This window comes from Sceloporus occidentalis, unplaced genomic scaffold (assembly GCF_023333645.1).
Source record: "Sceloporus occidentalis isolate IW3139 unplaced genomic scaffold, rSceOcc1.0.p SCAF_23, whole genome shotgun sequence".
NCBI classification, from domain to species: domain Eukaryota; kingdom Metazoa; phylum Chordata; class Lepidosauria; order Squamata; family Phrynosomatidae; genus Sceloporus; species Sceloporus occidentalis.
This window is the reverse complement of record NW_028317003.1, coordinates 5481897-5500756: the sequence shown is the minus strand read 5'-3', so window position 1 is coordinate 5500756 and position 18860 is coordinate 5481897. Positions and strand designations below refer to the sequence as shown.

At 40.0% G+C, this 18860-nt stretch overlaps 1 protein-coding gene across 1 annotated transcript in view; it reads left to right on the top strand.

Annotated features, from left to right (window-relative positions):
• Positions 1 to 18860, top strand: part of LOC149300735 (anoctamin-10-like) — a 95709-nt gene that overhangs the window by 27744 nt on the left and 49105 nt on the right. Inside the window, exons 10-11 of the mRNA XM_089484784.1 lie at positions 2596 to 2787; positions 3047 to 3175. Of these exons, the coding sequence (XP_089340910.1) occupies positions 2596 to 2787; positions 3047 to 3175 (321 nt within the window). The remainder of the gene's footprint in view (positions 1 to 2595; positions 2788 to 3046; positions 3176 to 18860) is intronic.

Genomic DNA, 18860 nt, shown 5'->3' with positions numbered 1-18860 from the left:
TTTTGTATGTGCTGTGGTGCAATGGTTGAAATTGGCCCTCTAACCATAGCAGCCAGATAAATAGTCCTGCTTATTGGCTTCTATAGAGAAAACGTTCATGTTCTTTTCTTTCTTTACACACACGCACACCACACACACTCCAAATGCAAAGTCTTTGACATTCTGACAGCCTCTAATAAAGCTTTATAATGCCGCAGTTCCATAATATAAACACAGCAGAAGTCATTTTTTGCAACATCATTAAAGGGAAGCTTTCCACAAATTTAAAACTGTTGGATTATGTGGATATATTTGCATACATTTAGGTATCCAGTGGGGGTTATCTGTTAATAAAAATGCAGGTGCACATTGCGATCTTCCTAGCATTCAATGGACTATCCACTCTGTTTGCTTCATTTTTACTCCCTTTGAACAAGAAGTTTTAATACAAAGTCCATATTTGGGCTCAACCTGTATGAATTTGTTCTCACATTTTTGAATGAATGAATAGCTTCAGCTGAGTACAAGTATTTTTTAAAACTTCCATATCCTGACAGAGATACTTGGTGTACTTCCCAATTCTTCAGGGAAAATTCCATCACACTTTAAATGTTCCAGTTCTTGTATCTATTTCTGAAAATGTTGCACGTCAGCATTTTTTGTTGCTATTTCTAGTGTTCCACACTAGCTACTTGCTATAATGACCACTTGTTGAATGCAGAGATGAACCTTGTGCATGCAGTAGGGGTCAGTAGTAATTCTTTGTTTCATATTGCCCAAGAAATCAATATTTAGGAAGACAACAGATGAGTCTTCTGAGCCTTCTGGGTTCAACTAACTAGAAACATGTAAACAGTTGACACAATAACCTGATGGGTTTCTTTTTTTGTATTTGGATATGATCCATAACTTTTGATAAAGTTGTAAATGTAGAGCAATCCCCATGGACACCTCCTGAATATCACTGCCGGATTCCTCCCCTGTACCATCTTGCACTAGAATACATATGGGTTGTTTGGCTGGTAAAAAAACAAACTAGTTTCTTGTTGGGGCATCATATGTGAGTCAGCCATGGTCCCCAACAGTCACTCATTGCTTCTGCAGTAAGCAACATGCTTCTTACCAAGAGTGGGTCCTGAACTTGATCCTCTCTACCGGTTTGAGGCCAACATAAGTGATCCTCACTGTAAGAGCAGCGTGAGAAGATTGTTTTTGTTGGCATGTGTTTTCAGATGATATATAATGATGATCTCGGTAGATACACCTAATTTTCATAACATTCCTATGGGCAAACAAAAAAACTAACCTTGTCTTCTCTTCTGTACTACTATGTACTTCTATAGTCACTGAAAAACTAACATACCTTTTTAGAAGAATATAGTTACATGTAACTATGTAGTTTTATGATGGGTATATGATTATTAATTTGCGTGCCTTCAGAATGCCCTCATGGCAGTGGGCTATGTCTCTTCTTGTACCCAGAATGCTCCTGATCCAGGGTACAGCACATTGTATGCTGGGATGGTCCTCAATGCTTGTGTAACTCACATTATGTGTGCCCAACTGCCAGAATCACGGGGAGCAGTTCTATTACTTTTTAGCGCTGTTCTTCTACCGCCCAAATTCGAATGATACATTCAGAAGATCTGCGTAATTAAATTTAATGATTAAATACTCCTGATTGTTTATTTTGACACACCTCTTGTCTTTTACAATCTGCTGATTGTATTTTATTACTGTTGATCCTTTGTTTCATAAATCAGGAGCAGTTTTAAATGAAGCTTCTTGGTTATTGTGTAATGACATTACAATATATTTCATAAAGGATACATTTCTATAAAATTATCTTATAGGTATTAATTTATAAATGATCTCTATCTTTTTTTTTTTTACATAGTTTAATGTCGGATGTGGCGTAATGTGAAAGTATGTGTAAAATTGAGCAGACGTAGTTTTACGTGCAAAGCTTTTTACTAGTAACTAATGTAACATAATGGCAGTTACAGGGCCCTAGAAATCACATACCCTACGAATAAGAGTGTTGTATAATCCAAAATCCATTGTGTGCACTTTAATGTATATAATGGCTGAGTGTCCTCTTGACATTAACATGTTTTCCCTTCAAAATGAGGGGATTTGCATTTGCATTTGTCCTCTTTCCATGTCCCCAGTTTCTTGGCTTGCAGGAGATGCATTTGGCCAAACACACGCACGCTATACTTCCCACCGGCCAGCTTCAGTGCTGGCTTTCTCATGAGATTTGGGTCCAGTGAGACCCCTGTGCAAAGAAAGATCTTCCACTGCAACAATATGCCAAGCTGTCCATCCTTTATGTGCGTTAATGTTCAACTCTACAAGTCTCATTCTTTCTATAATACACACATGAAGAAAGCAGCAGCCAATATCTCGCTCACAGTCAAAATGAAAAATTGTGTAAATCTTGGGGAAAACCATAAATAATGAAGGAAAATGAATACATACATTAATGGATTAAATATGTTCAATTTGGGCAAAATATTTTTTATTCACTTTTTTGTGTATCTGCAACTTAATCCTGTCTCTGCCTTGTATTCTATGATTTTTGTATCTATTATTTACGTATGTTTTTATTTGTAGGGCACATTTGATGATTACTTGGAGTTATTCCTACTATTTGGCTATGTGAGCCTCTTCTCGTGTGTCTATCCTCTGGCAGCTGTGTTTGCTGTACTTAATAACCTCACAGAGCTGTACTCGGATGCGTTAAAAATGTGCCGTGTCTTTAAGCGCCCATTTTCGGAACCCTCAGCCAGCATTGGAGTATGGATGGTAATTGATTTCATATGTTATATAACTTTTTGTACTTTGATCAAATATTTCTTGAATTATTCAAAATACAGGGATACTCTCAAAGGAAACACAAGGCATAAAGTAATCAATTATTACAATTAAAACTGAACTTTTAATTGATCAATTGAAAATAATAATATGCACTAAAGGAAATTCTTAAAGTTGTATTTGCTTAATTTCATGAAAAACGCAGTATTACGATGTTTGTAAAATATGTTATTCGTTTTTTTTTCTTTAGTTGGCCTTTGAGACCATGGGTATTATATCGGTCATTACAAACTGTGCACTCCTTGGGATGTCCCCGCAAGTCAATGCAATGTTTGAAGATTCTAAAATGGACCTGATTTTGACAGTTGCTGCTATAGAGGTACATCATTTCCTTTTTTTCTGTTACCCTCCATCGAGTGTGACATTGACCTGTTGGCGACATGTCGATCGGTTGGTGGTACCGCCGAATTTTCATTACGATGCCTTATTATAACTTTCACGCAACATGCTTTCTTAGCAGCGTGATCTGTAGCAAATTGAATTCGCTGGTTTTTGCTGGCTGTGAGCTCTCATGCGGATGCAGTATTTATGAGATTCTCAAAATGGATCAGTTACCGTTATTTATGGCATTGACTGTTTTGAAAGACATTAGCCACGTTTCTGTCTTTTCCTGTTTTGTTTCCTTTTTTAATCTTGGATTTGTGAAACTAAAGAAAAGGACAATAAGATAATTATTGTACATGACGCACAGTTCTTTGGCGTCTTCATCTCCAGTTGACTGGTTTTACGCAAGAGGCACAGACAAATTGATTACTCAATAATCAATATTACTAAATTTCTACTAAAATGCCTTCACACTGTCAGGAAGGTTAGTGTCATGCTAACCGATAACTATTTCTCTATCTATCTACGGATCTCTGTCACATCTGTGTCTCCATCACACGCTACATGGATCCGCCAGCACGGTTCTGGTGTCAGTTTTTGAAATATTTATTTTCTGCGCACAGCTTTATGCCACCGCAGGAAGTATTTGGATATATTTCATATCACGCCGTCTGTATTCTAAGCTGACAGTCTTTTCTTGCTGTCTAGAGAAACAAGTGCCAGGATTCGGATTGTAGCCATGGTAATAGTGCAGTTGCCTGACCTGCTGATAGCCTAGCGTGTCAATTTAACATGCTCCTTAATGAATGGCGAATCTTTTGAGAAGGTTAATCAGCAGTACAAATGATTTCAATCAACCTATTTCTTGCCCTGCTTGCTTTCTCGGGATATACTTAAGTGTCTTGAACAGGCTGCCAATCAAGCAAAAATATTATCCTATCTTGGCAAATTGTACGGAACGTGTGTATTTTAATGACTGGCGTTCTAATCCACAACTGGTCTCGAAAGCCGTTACTTAATACATCTTTTGCTTACATCAAAATGCTTATTTTAAAAGCATTTTTTTGTGATTCTATATGTTGAGGGATTCACAGGTGTTCTTCAAAATCAGCCTTTTTTCCCCCTCAAGTTCCGTCTTATGTCAGATTTTCCATAGCTACGACAAAATGTCTTTCATGAAGAAGAAAAAAAATGATGGACCAATTCCAAATTTGAAAGAGACGAGGTGCATGTGTTGCAGAAAGCCCAGGGCTGATTGTTTAGGTGATGAAGTAACTGCTTCACGGCAGGGATCATATCGATTGATTTTCACAGGACTGATGGTTATAGTGGGATCAATGGTAATGGATTGGCTCGCGGTACACAGTAGGTATGAGACTTTGTAGATAATAATAATGACTTGCATTATTTTACATGTGTGTTGCAGATTATGGGTAGCACCAGGGGCGTAACTAGACGCCTCAGGGCCCGGGTGCGAGAATCTGTTAAGGGCCCCCCACCCCCTCACCCCCCCCCAAAAAAAACCCATGATTTTTACCCAACAATTTTTTTTCAACTAATTCAACAAATTCAATTTACATATTGAATCATAATCAAAGAAAAAGGGGCGCATGTACAAAGGGCATAATCCAGGGGTGTCCAAGTTTTTTCTGCAGTGGGCCACTTCATCAGAATTTTATACGTGCGCGGGCCGCACTCATTTTTCACTGTGACCAAAAATATGGCCTTTAATAAAATATGCAGATTAAAATAAAGTAAAATGACACAAAACCTTTACTCTTCCTCTCACTGATTTCTGGGCCTTAAAAGTTTTGCGACTACAAATTCAGGATTCCCTAGATTTATTCTAGGGATGAACTAAAATGAAAATTCTGGACCAAAACATTCAGGGTTCACTTAGCCAAAACCGAAAATGACCCCCACCTTTAAAAATAATAATAAAAACTCACATGTTTAATAAAAGTAGGTAACACGCAATTGGACAAAATTAGCAATATGACTTGGCATGATAGGAGTGTGATTGCTGTTAGCCTAGGCAACCAGTAAATGCTGGTACCTAGGCATGATGGGACTGTGCTCGCTGTGATTGCTGTTAGCAATCACACTCCTATCATGCCAAGTCAGCCAGTACATGCTGGTACAGGGTGGCTGTAAGTGATGTGCAGACCCCATACTGCTGGCAGCATCACTACACAAGGGGGGCAGCTAGCTAGGTTTCAGCATGTACTGGCTGACTTGGCATGATAGGAGTGTGATTGCTAACAGTAGTCACAGTCCCATCATGCCTAGGTTCCAGCACTTACACATCCATCCAGTAAATGCTGGAACCTAGGCATGATGGGACTCTGATTGCTGTTAGCAATCACACTCCTATCATGCCAAGTCAGCCAGTACATGCTGGTACAGGGTGGCTGTAAGTGCAGACCCCATACTGCTGGCATTATCACTACACAAGGGGGGCAGCTGGCCAGGTTTCAGCATGTACTGGCTGACTTGGCATGATAGGAGTGTGATTGCTAACAGCAATCACAGTCCCATCATGCCTAGGTTCCAGCACTTACACATCCATGCTATCACACACACACACACACACACACACACTCATTTATTCATATAATCATTAATTCACAGATTCATTCCCTCAATCACACACACTCATTCAAACACCCTCCCCACCCCCTTACCTGTACTGCAGCTCCCTCGATGCCGCTCACAGACTTCAGCAGGGGGCTCGGCCTCCCTCTGCCTTCTCTGCTAAAGCACAGAGGAAGTAGGAAGTCACGTGAACTCCGCTTCCTCTGTGCTGTCCAGAAGACCCTCCCACAAGTAAGTAGCAGGGCTTGAGGTGCGGCTCGTGTAAGATCGGTTGCCCTGGCTGCCGATCTTACGCGGGCCGCACCTCGAGGTCTCGCGGGCCGCATTTGGCCCGCGGGCCGCATGTTGGACGCCCCTGCCTTATTTAAAAAAATAAATAAATAAAAACGTAAAAAAGGCTTCGGGCGGCCCCTTGGCTTGGGCCCCCCTGCCGCCGGGGCCCGGTCGCAGTCGCGACCCCGGTAGATCCGCCACTGGGTAGCACTACACATGGGAGCCAAGTAAACTGGGATGCTAGAATAGGTGATACTACAGTAAACCTCATGTTAATAGTGAGAAACAAGGCTAGCCTCAACTGAGAGGGAAGCGCTTAGAATTATGTAGAGCTAAAGGCTACTTCCATTCATCCATAGATCTAGTAATTAGCTGCTATACCCTGGGCTTCCAAAACAGATCCATAAAGTTCCAAATAATGATAATAAAAGGCTTTTTTTACTTTGAAATCTATTGCAATTAAGTTGATGTCTCCAACTCCATTACTGATGGGGTGCGCACACAGCAAGTATTTACCACAATACATGTTCTTTGGTCAGTGATAAGACAGCTGGTAGAGAAAGATAATTTATCGCGCTTGCGCATTGGAGTGTTTATAATCTTATGCCTCCAATGGCCACTTTGAACTCTCGTTTTTCTAGGAATTATATTGCCGGTGGGGTGATGGACATTTATTTCCCCGACTGGACATAGCTCTGTGTCAGCATACATCGTTATTTTTATGTTATTATTTCACACAACTGCCATGTCAAAAAAAAAAACGATTCATGGCTTGAAGCATTGCTGTTAGGTTAAAAAGTAAAGGCATTAAAAAAAAGAAAAGAAAAGAAAACCAATCTTCATTTCTGCTACGTAGCACCCAAATGCTGGAGATGGATTTCTAATTCTTATGAACACAACACGGATAGCTCGATTGCTGCTATTAGAACGGATGACAGATTTTTGACAGCCATGTTATAAATTAATTTTAGTCAACTCTGACTAAAACACTAAACTGCCAATGTGAATGAATATTTTCTATAGTGTCTTTTAAAACCACTTTAGGTAAACAAGCAGCATGATGGAGAAGTAATAAATGATGATTCACTTGACACATGTCTTTAGAACACATGTATAGTTTACTGGCCTCTGTAAAGGAGAATGCATATTAATGTACTCTGTGAGTACTATAGCCCGTTCTCACCCTTTAGGACGTACCAGTATGTCCTTAAAAGCTGTGCCAAGATGTCTATAAGGAACTACTGTTACACGGGAGATTGGACAGCTTGGACTGTTGTCTTCCAGCCGACTGACCGAGCGTAACTGTGCCGGGATACCATTATACAAAGGAATGTCCGATCATGTGATCGGGCATTCCCTTGAGGTAGCTGTCATTGCTGACACTGGATGTTCACTGGAGGACAAGAGACCTTCAGCTAGGTCTTTCTAGACCCTGCAGGAATCTCAGATTGCATGTATTGCAGTCAGCAATGTAGGGCTATGGAGCCCTGCTTACTGATCACAGTGTGATCAGCCCTTCAAAAAAAGTATAAAGAAAATAAATTAAATGTAATGGAAGCCCAGTGATGTCGCTATGACATCACTGGCATAAAGAATTTATGAGAGATCCCCAAAGGGATCTGGAGCTATATTGCACTGGGAACAGTCCTTTTTTTTTTTTAAAGTGTTCCTAAGCCCTACCTCTACAAGTAAAAAAATCACACACATCTTATACTTAGCTGGAGGATGAGGGAATGAGCAAATAAGATATAGAGGACTCTGCAGAATACCGCCATGCATTTGCAAGGGGGATGTCACAAAACAATGAAATAAGCCATGCAGCTATCGTATAGAGTCATTGTCCTGTGTGCTGTGAAGGCTTTTGCGCTTATTACCAGAACCGGTTCAGTGTTTACTCCATAATCTTGGAAGGCTTAAAGCCCCGCTGCGCCAAATATTGAAAATTAGTAATAATTATAATTTGATGCAAACTTATAAAAGAAAATATGTGACACCCAAAATTACATTCTTAAGACCAGGAAGAGAAGGACTTTGCTGACCCCATTAGAATAACTTACACCCCTGTCCAAGGATGCGGGGGTTGGCTTCTGCTTTAATATGTGGATATGCAATTTGTTGAAATGCACCACTCGGATATGTGTCCCTTGCAGTTTTTTGTATACCATGCGGTGTACATGTCATGATTCATTAGTAGTGTTTTAAATATTCAGCATGCTGTCTGCCAAGGCTGCGCGTTTAAGCGGTGACGTAACAGCGGAATTAACGGGTAAAAGAAGCCAGAGCAACTTGACAGATTATAGGCCTTGCCAGGTCTGTTTTTCCTCTATCACATTTATCCCTTCAAATATGGAAGAGCAGTTGTATTGATCTAGAAGATCAGAGTTTTATTTAGAAGCTGACGACATGATATGTGAGAGCTAGCATTTGATTCACCTCCTTCTCTCTTTCTGTCTCCCTTAATACTGCAAATCCAGTTTGTAATGCTATTTCTAACAAGAGGACATCCAATACTCCTAGCATTAAACATTTAACCGTTTTTGTGTTCTTAATGAGACTTATATAGTCATTTGCAGCATATGCAATTTATCTAAAGGAAGTGGAACCATAAAATGATGTGACACTGTGCGAGATGTAATTGTGTGCAGAGAAGTCACGCGGCTGCAATAAAATCCAAAGCTTTTTGCAATGTTAATATGACAGCCTTATACTGCTTCTTTCTCAAATATGCTAATTACTAATGTAATGCCAGAAGAAGAGACGTAGATAGCCTTGGAAACTTACAATGTATTACACTTCAATTAGCCAAAAAAAGAATCTTCTTTACCAAAATGGCTCTTGTATAGTTATAGTAAATAATCCATTGGACACTGTAACGTATTCTTTCACTACGCTGAACCATGAAATGTAGGCGTTGGGAAAGTGACGTGTCCCACTCTACATGTCTCCAAATTGGATCCTGCTCAAGCAGTAATGGCAGACTACTTGCCATTACAGAAATGTACACTGCCTTAGTTTCTCTACTATGGAGTTTCAAACGAACATCCATATCTGTAAAGTGTCATTGTGTATTGGACTTATTCCTGCAATTTTGCATTACTAGATCATTAAGATGGACTTTCCCTCCAGACTCAACGTTGGTAGCCATGTTTTTGCATGCGTGCAAATACACCATATGCTATTAAAGGTCTGTGAAAAGCAGAGGTGTACTGAAATGGTGTTTTTTTTTTCTATTCTTGACTTGTTTGGAGCACAGTGGAGGAACCATAGTTTTTGTATGTGAAGGTTATATGATTTGTCACCTACAGAATACAGTCAGTGGCAGATGTATTCGTGTAGTCTAATCAAAATACCACATGCTTAAAAACACAGGAAACAGAATTGTCAGATCTTGTTAATCCAATCGCTAGCTATTTAACCACATTTCCAAACTGTATTGAAATCAAAGGGCTTCGTATAAAATACTATACGTTTTTACTCCTTTGTGTGTCAGCGGAGGATTTTCTTTACCATGATGAATGAAACGTTTTTAATCCATAACAGTGCTTGTGAGATTGATATTCAATCCGTTAAAACTACCGTGCCAAGGACACATGGAATTAGTTTTCCAGATGGAGTTAATCCTACTGTTCTTCTCCTGTTTAGTTTAGAGAAGTCATTAGGCTGTTAATTGGAGATATCATTTTATTGCAAGGATCTTATAGGATCCATAGGGGGCCCATGTATCAATTAAACAATGCCATATGTTGGTGAAATTGTCTAAATATACACAGGCTGTGTTCAATATGTATTCTAACTAAAATAAGCACTTGGAAGCCCCAATTGAATCTTATTTTTGATAAGTACTTCAATAAATTGCATGTTTGCCTTTCTTAATAATATACTTTTATGCTTTTTCTTTGATTTCATACTGCTTGGTAGCAGTGCTTGAGTTAGGGGCCTATAAGATAGAACATAAAATGTTTTTTTTTAAATATATAAATTGTTTAATTCCGAGGAAGATATACAGATCATTCATGGCTGGAACTTAAAGTACAGCAATGGAGGCATTTTAACTTTAAATAGTAATAGGTCATGGGATTAATGAAGGAATGAAACAAATACTGTAATTCTTAAATTCCTTTTTCACATTTTCTATGTTTTAGCTATGTTTTGCTGACTGTCCTTTTTTGCTCAAATAATGTAGTCTAGAAGCAAAAAAGGGCATGTAGACCCACATGTTCATCAATAATAATTCTTTTTTTTAATATTACTTATCTCATACATTTTCTTACATAACAGATGTGTGTTTCTAAATGATTTTTTGGCTGGGAACATGAGCAATTCTAGATCATTCAAGACCTGTGACTTCTTAGTGACTATTAGCTGTATAGACTATAAATCAGTGGTAGCCAAACCGTAGCCCGAGAACCGCATGTGGCTCTTCAACGTGTAATGTGCGGCTCCTGGAAATATGTTGGTCAGTCCAACATATTTTCATGCCAGCTCACTCGGACCTCAAACAAAGCTCCTGCGAGTTCACTCTCACACTCACTCTTTCTCACGCTCTGTCTGTGACTCCACACCTTCTTCTTTATTCATCCTCTTCACCTGTGTATAAGCTCCATTGACTATGCCTTCCAGAGTACTTAATCAAAAGGGCGGAGCTACCACACACACCTCCTCTCCTGATTGGAGGAACAAGGAATGGAAATTATTTCATGACATTGTTTGTCAGAAACGAATAAAAAAACCTCACAACTTAAATTGACAATACAGCCATCAGTCTCCAGACCTGTATGACAGGTGGTCAGTGCTGCTGCATGCAACACTTAGAGCTTCCACCTCTTTTGTGGCTCCACCCATTTGTGACTCCAGCCTTTTGTGACTCTGCCCTCACCAACTCACAATTGTGGCCGGTATTTTTTTGAGGAAAAGGTGACAACCCTACTTTTAGAACCCAAGATGAACTATGTTTTCTGCACTCACTTGCTTCTTCACATTGGGGGAAGCTCATGGTTGTGCCCTATGTGTTCTTCAAGGGATATCCACTAATGATTTTTTTCTTTGTTGACATAGTTCAGGGGTCCATATGGTGACACTAATGGACACATGTTTGATTATAATGATGTTATAAGAATGTTTTCTTTTTTTTTGTCTGTGTGGCCAAAACATTGGCAAACTGAATAAATATTAGATATTTCATATTTGGTCTTGAGTGTGCATGGTATTTATGTTATCTCTTCAAGGATCCAATCTGAGAATCTGCTCCGTGTTCTATTTAATAATCATGTTATTAGAAACAGCTAAAGTGGATTTGGAATGGCTTCCTCATCTGTACAATATTTGTCTCTTCTCCTTTGTCCTAAATGTCTGTATTTGGCTTGTCAGTTGTGTGCAGCTGTCAAGTTAATTTAGATTAGCCTCCTAGTTATATAAGCCAGTAGTTCTTAGATGTCTTAAAAGGACAGTTTTTATTCTTAACGTCTATTGATGTTTGAATACTATATTGAACGTTCCATACTGCAGAGTATTATTATTTATTGTTTTATGTAGCGCCATCATATTCTGTAGCGCTGTACAATGAGTAGACAGGACTTGACAAGTAATATATAACATAATAAGACTTACAGAAACAAAAGGTAAGGTGGGCCCTGCTCAAACGAACTTAGAAGAGATGAACATGTTTACATCTGTGTGCTTTATAACTCAAAAAGCATGAAGCATTGAATAGAGAGCAAAGGATTGTGGTTTGTCATCTTATTCAGGAGTTTGGGAATGTGTATGTGTTTGAAACCGTAGAGAGCTGCAGAAAGCATATTGAACCCAAGGAAGAAGCTTCTGAATAAAGAATAAAAATACCATGCAGGTCTAGCGACTGAACCTGGAATTTGGAACGAATTAAATGATCTTACCGTGCTGTTTGGTTTTTAACCACCCAAGCACCTTTACTAGATTAACACATTGCATCCTGTTACACTCTTGTCTACCCAAACATATAATACATGTGAAATAACTTTGCGTGTTTCAGAATGGAAAACCAACTATGGTGTTTGTTTAGATACTGATCAAAGCACCAGAACCGCAAAAGCAAATAAACCAATGGTAATTTTTTCCCAGGCTGCAAACCCAGGATCAAGGAATCATGTGGTCAGATATTTCTCTGGTGTCCAGAAGTACGGGCAGTGACATCATGGGAATAAAATATACTTGATATCCATATACTTTTTTCTGTATTCCTGTCTGTTGTCTTGATAAAGTCATTTTTTTGTTTAAAAGTCACATACAGGAAATTAATGTACAAATCAGACATAATTACAGTTATTACCCAGGGCATGATTCAGCCGTGCTCATAAAGTACAGCCGTGCAGGCTGACTTTTAAATACTAAGCAAGGACACCGCTGGTATTTAGAAGGGTGAATAGTCCATTCTAGTTAAAGGCACTGTTATTTAATGTAGGGTTTTTAGAGCCATTGTTCAGGGCATCTACTTAATCTGCAGTTCCACAATGACTTAAAGTGAGAGAATAATTGAAGTCTGTGCTTTCCTTTGAACAAAATGGGCCATATTGCCTTCAGAATTAAAGGTGCTGTTGCACCTACCCTACTGAAAAATACTTTTCTAACTGCCCGTACTTTAGAAACTTGGTGGCGCATAATAACCATTTGACCCATTGTGGTCTGCTTATTCATCTTGCTGTAAAGGCACACTTCTCTCTGCTCAAACGATGAAAAGCAGCCCCAGACCATTTTCCTGCCACCACCAAATCTTTCAGTGGGTAGCGTTCTCCTGCCATTCGCCAGATCCAGATTCATCCATCAGACTTCCAGATGGTAAAGAATGAGTCCAGTACGCTTTACACCGCTCCAGCCGATGCCTGGCAATAATCATAGTGACTGAGCAAGTTAGAATGAAAATATATCTATAACTGTAAATGGTGACATGTTATATCAAAGCTTTTGAACAGAATACTTTGTTTTCTTGCATATGTCAGTGGAGTAATTGGATTAAAAGTTAAGGAGGATAATAGGTAACTTCTGGATCAAAAGGATTCATTGAATTAGTCAAAGTAATTCTGTAAACTTGAGTTAAGAAACCTCTCATGAAAAAAGGCTCCATATAAGAGCATGTTAATCGGAGAGTTATTTAAGACGCTTCACACAGTTCAGTGCATCTGTTATCTACACTGATTTTTCTTGGGCCCTGTCATTTATACTTGGTATGAAATGCTTACAGGCCCAAACTCGCCATCTTGCACCCCAAGCAGATGCCTGGTGGGCCTGCGGACGGTAGGAATGCTTACTGGTGCTGTAGCGGCAGATAGCGGCAGAGAGTTGTTTTTGACACAATTAACTATGTAACTTTGTAACCATTACAAAGGCAGACAAGATCGGCTTCCACTAAAGGGGATTATTATTTTAACAAAAGTGCGGAATAGATTTATCCCCTTAACGACAAAGCTCGTACATGTACGGGGTTGCCGTGCAACTTGATAACGACAATGCCCGTACATGCCTTTAAATAGCGGCATCGCGGCTTTGCAGCATCCACGGAAAGCCCTCCCCGGAACAAAAATTGCCGTTGCCGCACCGATCATCAAAGATCACGGCGGCGCTCGGCTAAAACAGCTTAGGAAGAGCAACCACAAGTGCCATCCTGTAAATGACATTGCCGTCATTCACAGGATGGCATTAACAATAGAAAATGGTAATCGGAGAAATATGATCATGAACATGGGAGCACGTTCTTTCAGCTCTCTCATAAAGCTTTCCCCAAAAGTGGCATCACATCCTGGCTCTGAGTACTGTGTGGGCCGAGTTAGAGCCCCAGCATTTAGCCCTGACCCCAAGTTTGAAGAACCTTGATTTAGAAGAACATCGATATATTTTATTCACAGAATGTAATTTATATAATTATTTACTGTGATACATTTATAAACATTATTGTTAACAACACTATGTATGACACAGGCTTACCAAACATTCTGCGCTCCAAAGGAGGGACATCTGGGGAGGAAAGAGGGGCAGAAGTTTGGACTAGAGCCCTGCGCAGGACTGCTTTTTTAATCCCGCTCCCGCAGATTTTTTGCATAATCCCGCCTGCTCCCGCAATGTGGGTGTTCTGCTCCCGCCACATTTGTGGCCGCTCCCGCCACATTTGTGGCCAATCACGCCCGCCTCCTTACCTGAACTGCAGATTTCCCACGCAGTCCCGCAAGTCTGCCTTCGAGTTGCTCCCTTACAGCGTCTCTTCTCTTGCTCGGCCCAGGAACAAAGCGGAGTCACGGGAAGTGACGTCACATCACGTGACTCCGCTTTGTTCCTGGGCGGAGCAAGAGAAGAGACACTGTAAGGGAGCAGCGAGAAGGCAGCCTTGCGGGACTGCGCGGGATTATCTGGACCCGCAGGTACAGTGCCTGACCGCCCACTCCCGCCCGCAACACCAGCAAGACCGACCGCGACTTTTTTGGCGCCTCTCAATGCAGTCCTCTAGCTTGGACTACCAAAAAGGCGTTGTCCTTTCTGAAGAGGGACACTTTACAGTTGTGGATGTGCAGGGAGCTAATTTATCTATACCAGTCAACCCCATCTAGTGTTGAAGGGAATAACATATTAGGATTTCTTTAACCCCTTAACGACAATTGCCGGTCCTGGCACGACACGGAAAAGCATGTGCTTTACGACAATTGACGTGCCAGGACCGGCACGTCTTTAAACGGGTGCAGAAAGCGATCTGTTTTCGCTTTCTGCACCCAAAAAACGTTGCTGAATGCCTCGACCTCGAGGCATTCAGCAACGCCGCTATCGGAACGAAGGGGCCATCTCTGGCCCCTCCACGGGGCGTCAACATCCGCCATACTTTGTATGGCGGCGGACGCCCGTATTAAAAGCGTTTAGGAGGCGATCGACGATCGCCTCCTAAACTTAAATGGTGTCGCTGGAATGCCTCGATCAGGAGGCATCCAGCGACACCAAACACTTACCTTTCGATGGGCTGTGACCGCTCCGGAGAGCGGTCACAGCCGCAGCTGCCGATGATCTTCGCCATCAAGCAAGATGGCCGCTGCCCTGTAACAGGAACAAACAAATTTTAAAAGTTCGCTAGACGGTCCAGACCATCTAGAGAACTTTGGCTCCACTTGCAGGTTGAATACAGGTACTGCATTCACCATGCAAGTCAATGGAAGCCAGCTTTCTAATCACAGTGTGATTAGTAAAAATAAATTAAAAAATAAAATAAAATTTATAATAATTAGAAAAAAAATAGTAAAAAACTAGTAAAATGTAAAAATCATTTCCCACTGATGTCACTATCAGGGGAACCTCCAAGTTGAAAAAAAATGTTAAATTTTTTTTTAAAAAGACAAAAAAAAAAAAATATATATAAAAAATATATTTTTGTGAGCAAGTCCTAAAATTTGCATATTAGCTTAAAACAATTCTCGCATGGAAAGAGTTAAAATACTGGCATATTAAATGCCCGTGGGGTGTCTACTTTTAAAAAAGGTATGATTTGATGGGGTAAATTGAATTGGCCAGGTTCAACAACGTCCCAATTAACACCGGGGGAAGGATGGCCACACACCTAATTTCCAATTAGAAAAATGCACACGTACCAAATGTGGCCTTTTAGTTCCCACAAAAATGACACACCCATGCATGTGGGATATCACTGCACTCAGGAGATGTTGCTGAACACATTATGGGGTGTCGTGTGACAGCGGCATATACCAGGAGCTGTAAATTCATACATAAAGTAGGTGTGTGTGGGAAAAATACACACACAAAAATACTACTGCAAACTTTGAAAACATGCTGGTGGTAAAATGTGTGCATGCAAAGAGTTAAAATACCAGCATTTAAAATACCCTGTGGTGTCTAGTTTTGAAAAATATATGGTTTTGTTGGGCACACTGAAATGGCCCGGCTCAAAGATGTACCAAATAGGGCATGGGCAGTGGATCCCCAAATGCCAAAGTTCAACATTGAAAAATGCGCATGCCCCAAATGTGGCCCTTTTGCCCCCAAACGGCCAGGCAAAATCCTTCATGTGAGGTATCGCTGTACTCAGGAGATGTTGCTGAACACATATTGGGGTGTTTTGTGATAGTGACATATACGAGAACTTTTTAATTCATACCTGAAGTAAAATGTGTGTGGAAAACCAAATGCAAAAAAATGACTACCACAAAGTTTGACAAAGACTGGTGGTAGATATGGTGCATGGAAAGAGTTAAAATACTAGCATTTGAAATACCCTGGGGTGTCTAGTTTTCAAAAATATATGGGTTTATTGGGCACACTGAAATGGCCCGGCTCAAAGATGTACCAAATGGGGCATGGGCAGTGGATCCCCAAATGCCAAAGTTCAACATTGAAAAATGCGCATGCCCCAAATGTGGCCCTTTTGCCCCCAAACAGCCAGGCAAAATCATTCATGTGAGGTATCGCTGTACTCAGGAGATGTTGCTGAACACATATTGGGGTGTTTTGTGATAGTGACATAAACGAGAACCTTTTAATTCATACCTGAAGTAAAATGTGTGTGACAAAACAAATGCAAAAAAATGACTACCACAAAGTTTGACAAAAACTGGTGGTAGATATGGTGCATGGAAAGAGTTAAAATACTAGCATTTGGAATACCCTGGGCTGTCTAGTTTTCAAAAATATATGATTTGATGGGGTAAATTGCATTGGCCGGGTTCAAAGATACCCGAAATGGCACATGAGGGGAAGAATTACCAGATTTGGAAAAAATGGCTTTGAAATAGCAAAACGCTACCTGTACTTATTGCCCCATAATGGGTAGAAAAAAGCAAAAAAACATAAAAACATTGGGTATTTCTAAACTCAGGACAAATAGTAGAATCCATTTAGCAGGTTTTTTCATTACCTTTTATAGATGAGTAAAAGATTTTTCAACTAAAAGTTAGAAACAGTCATTTTTTTCTAAATTTTTCACCATATTTTATACTTTTTTTAGTAGTAAATAATATGATACAATCAAAACAATGTCATCTAAAGAAAGCCCTTCTTGTCCTGAAAAAAACAATATCTAATGTGTGTGGGTTCAGTAAACGGGAAAGAAGAAAATTACAACTAAACACGAGCAGCGCAGAAATGTTAAAACGGCCATTGTCACGAAGGGTACAAAAAGTAAAATCAGCCTTTGTCACGAAGGGGTTAAACTTTTTTTACTCATTGTACTATTAATTATTTATCAACACTTGTTAATATATATTCATTTTATTCAATTCTGTGCCATCCACATTAAAAGTTTAGTTTTCTCAGTTTAGTGTTTCCATAGCAACACAACACTTCCGCAGATTCAGCTCTGAAATTGTCCAATTTCATGCTCAGTCTTTGAAGGCTCTACTTTTCTAAATGATTCCACACCAGGGATCTCGGTTTCAGGCTCCATTATCTACATATCTTAAGCTTTTAGTCTCAGCTGATTTTTATTTTGTTTTTCCACACACACGCTGGTGGGTACAGTTACATTTCTAGGCATGGGGGTCACTGAAAAATCAGTGTCCATCCTAAAACTACATTTTATACGTAACTTTTCATAATTTCACTAGAGACTAGAAGTGCACTGATTACTCATATATGGATAACAGATCGTTAGAAATGTGTGGAATCGTTCAAGCCCATGACTGCAACAATTTTCCCTATAATATAAGTAACCGACTAATAAAAATGTATACCAGGTTGGACAAATACATCTCATGAAAGCCTAGGATCTGGGGACAGAGAAGGAGGCAGATGTGTAGGTGGCAATTCTGGAGAATGCATCCATACATTTGCAAGGAGCAAAAATGTACATTAAAGTGCGTGTGTTGGCTGGAGTGTCCCTATATTCTCTTCTAGTAAAATAATGCCATATAGTGACATAACCCTAAATGCAGCGTCAGAGCTTCTGTGCAAGAAAAGGTAGCATAAAATCTTAGTTTATTAGGATCAGGAATAAAAATAATACTTTAGTAGCAAATTAGCATTTTTTTACTGTTTCTAAAACAAATTTAAATCAAATATCTACATATGCTGTTTGATTATTTTCTAAAAAAAAATAAAAAATAAAAAAATGTATTAATGAAACATGTAACATTTTCCATTAATCATGGCATTTAAAAAAACTGCCTGTGTCCAGTGTGTAGTAAAGATGCTGTTCCACTCATATAAACTGCATTTTCAGATTTTATTCTTTAGTACCGTATTTGCTCGATTATAAGACAAGGTTTTTTCCAGAGCAAATGCTCTGAAAAATCCCCCTCGTCTTATAATTGGGGTCATCTTATAATCAGACCTCAAATAAGTCTGACTAAGATCCAGATCCCCCTCAGCGATGCAGGGGACGCTGCCCGGACTAAGCACCGGGGACTCAGATGCAGGGGACCTGGATCCTCCTGTGTTATGCCCCCCCCAACTTACCTGTGCTTCTGAGTCCCTGGTGCTTAGTCTGGGCAGTGTGTAGAGCTCAAGCGGAAGTTGTGTACGCGAATCGCGTAGAGCTCTACACGCTGCCTGGACTAAGCACCGGGGACTCAGAAGCACCGGTAAGTTTGGAGGAGGGAGGGGGAGGGAGTGTTAAACGGGGGGCATAAGGCTTTTTTGGAGGCAGAGTGCTCTGTGAAATGCCTTTTAACCCCCATAATGCCACTCTGTCTCCAGAAATGCATTTTAATCCTCTATATGCCACTCTGCCTCCTGAAATGCCTTATACCTCCCTATATGCCACTCTGCCCCATAATATGCCTTTTAACCCCCTAAATGCCAGAGTAGCATATAGGGGTATAAGGCAATTCTGGAGGCAGAGTGACACATATGGGGTG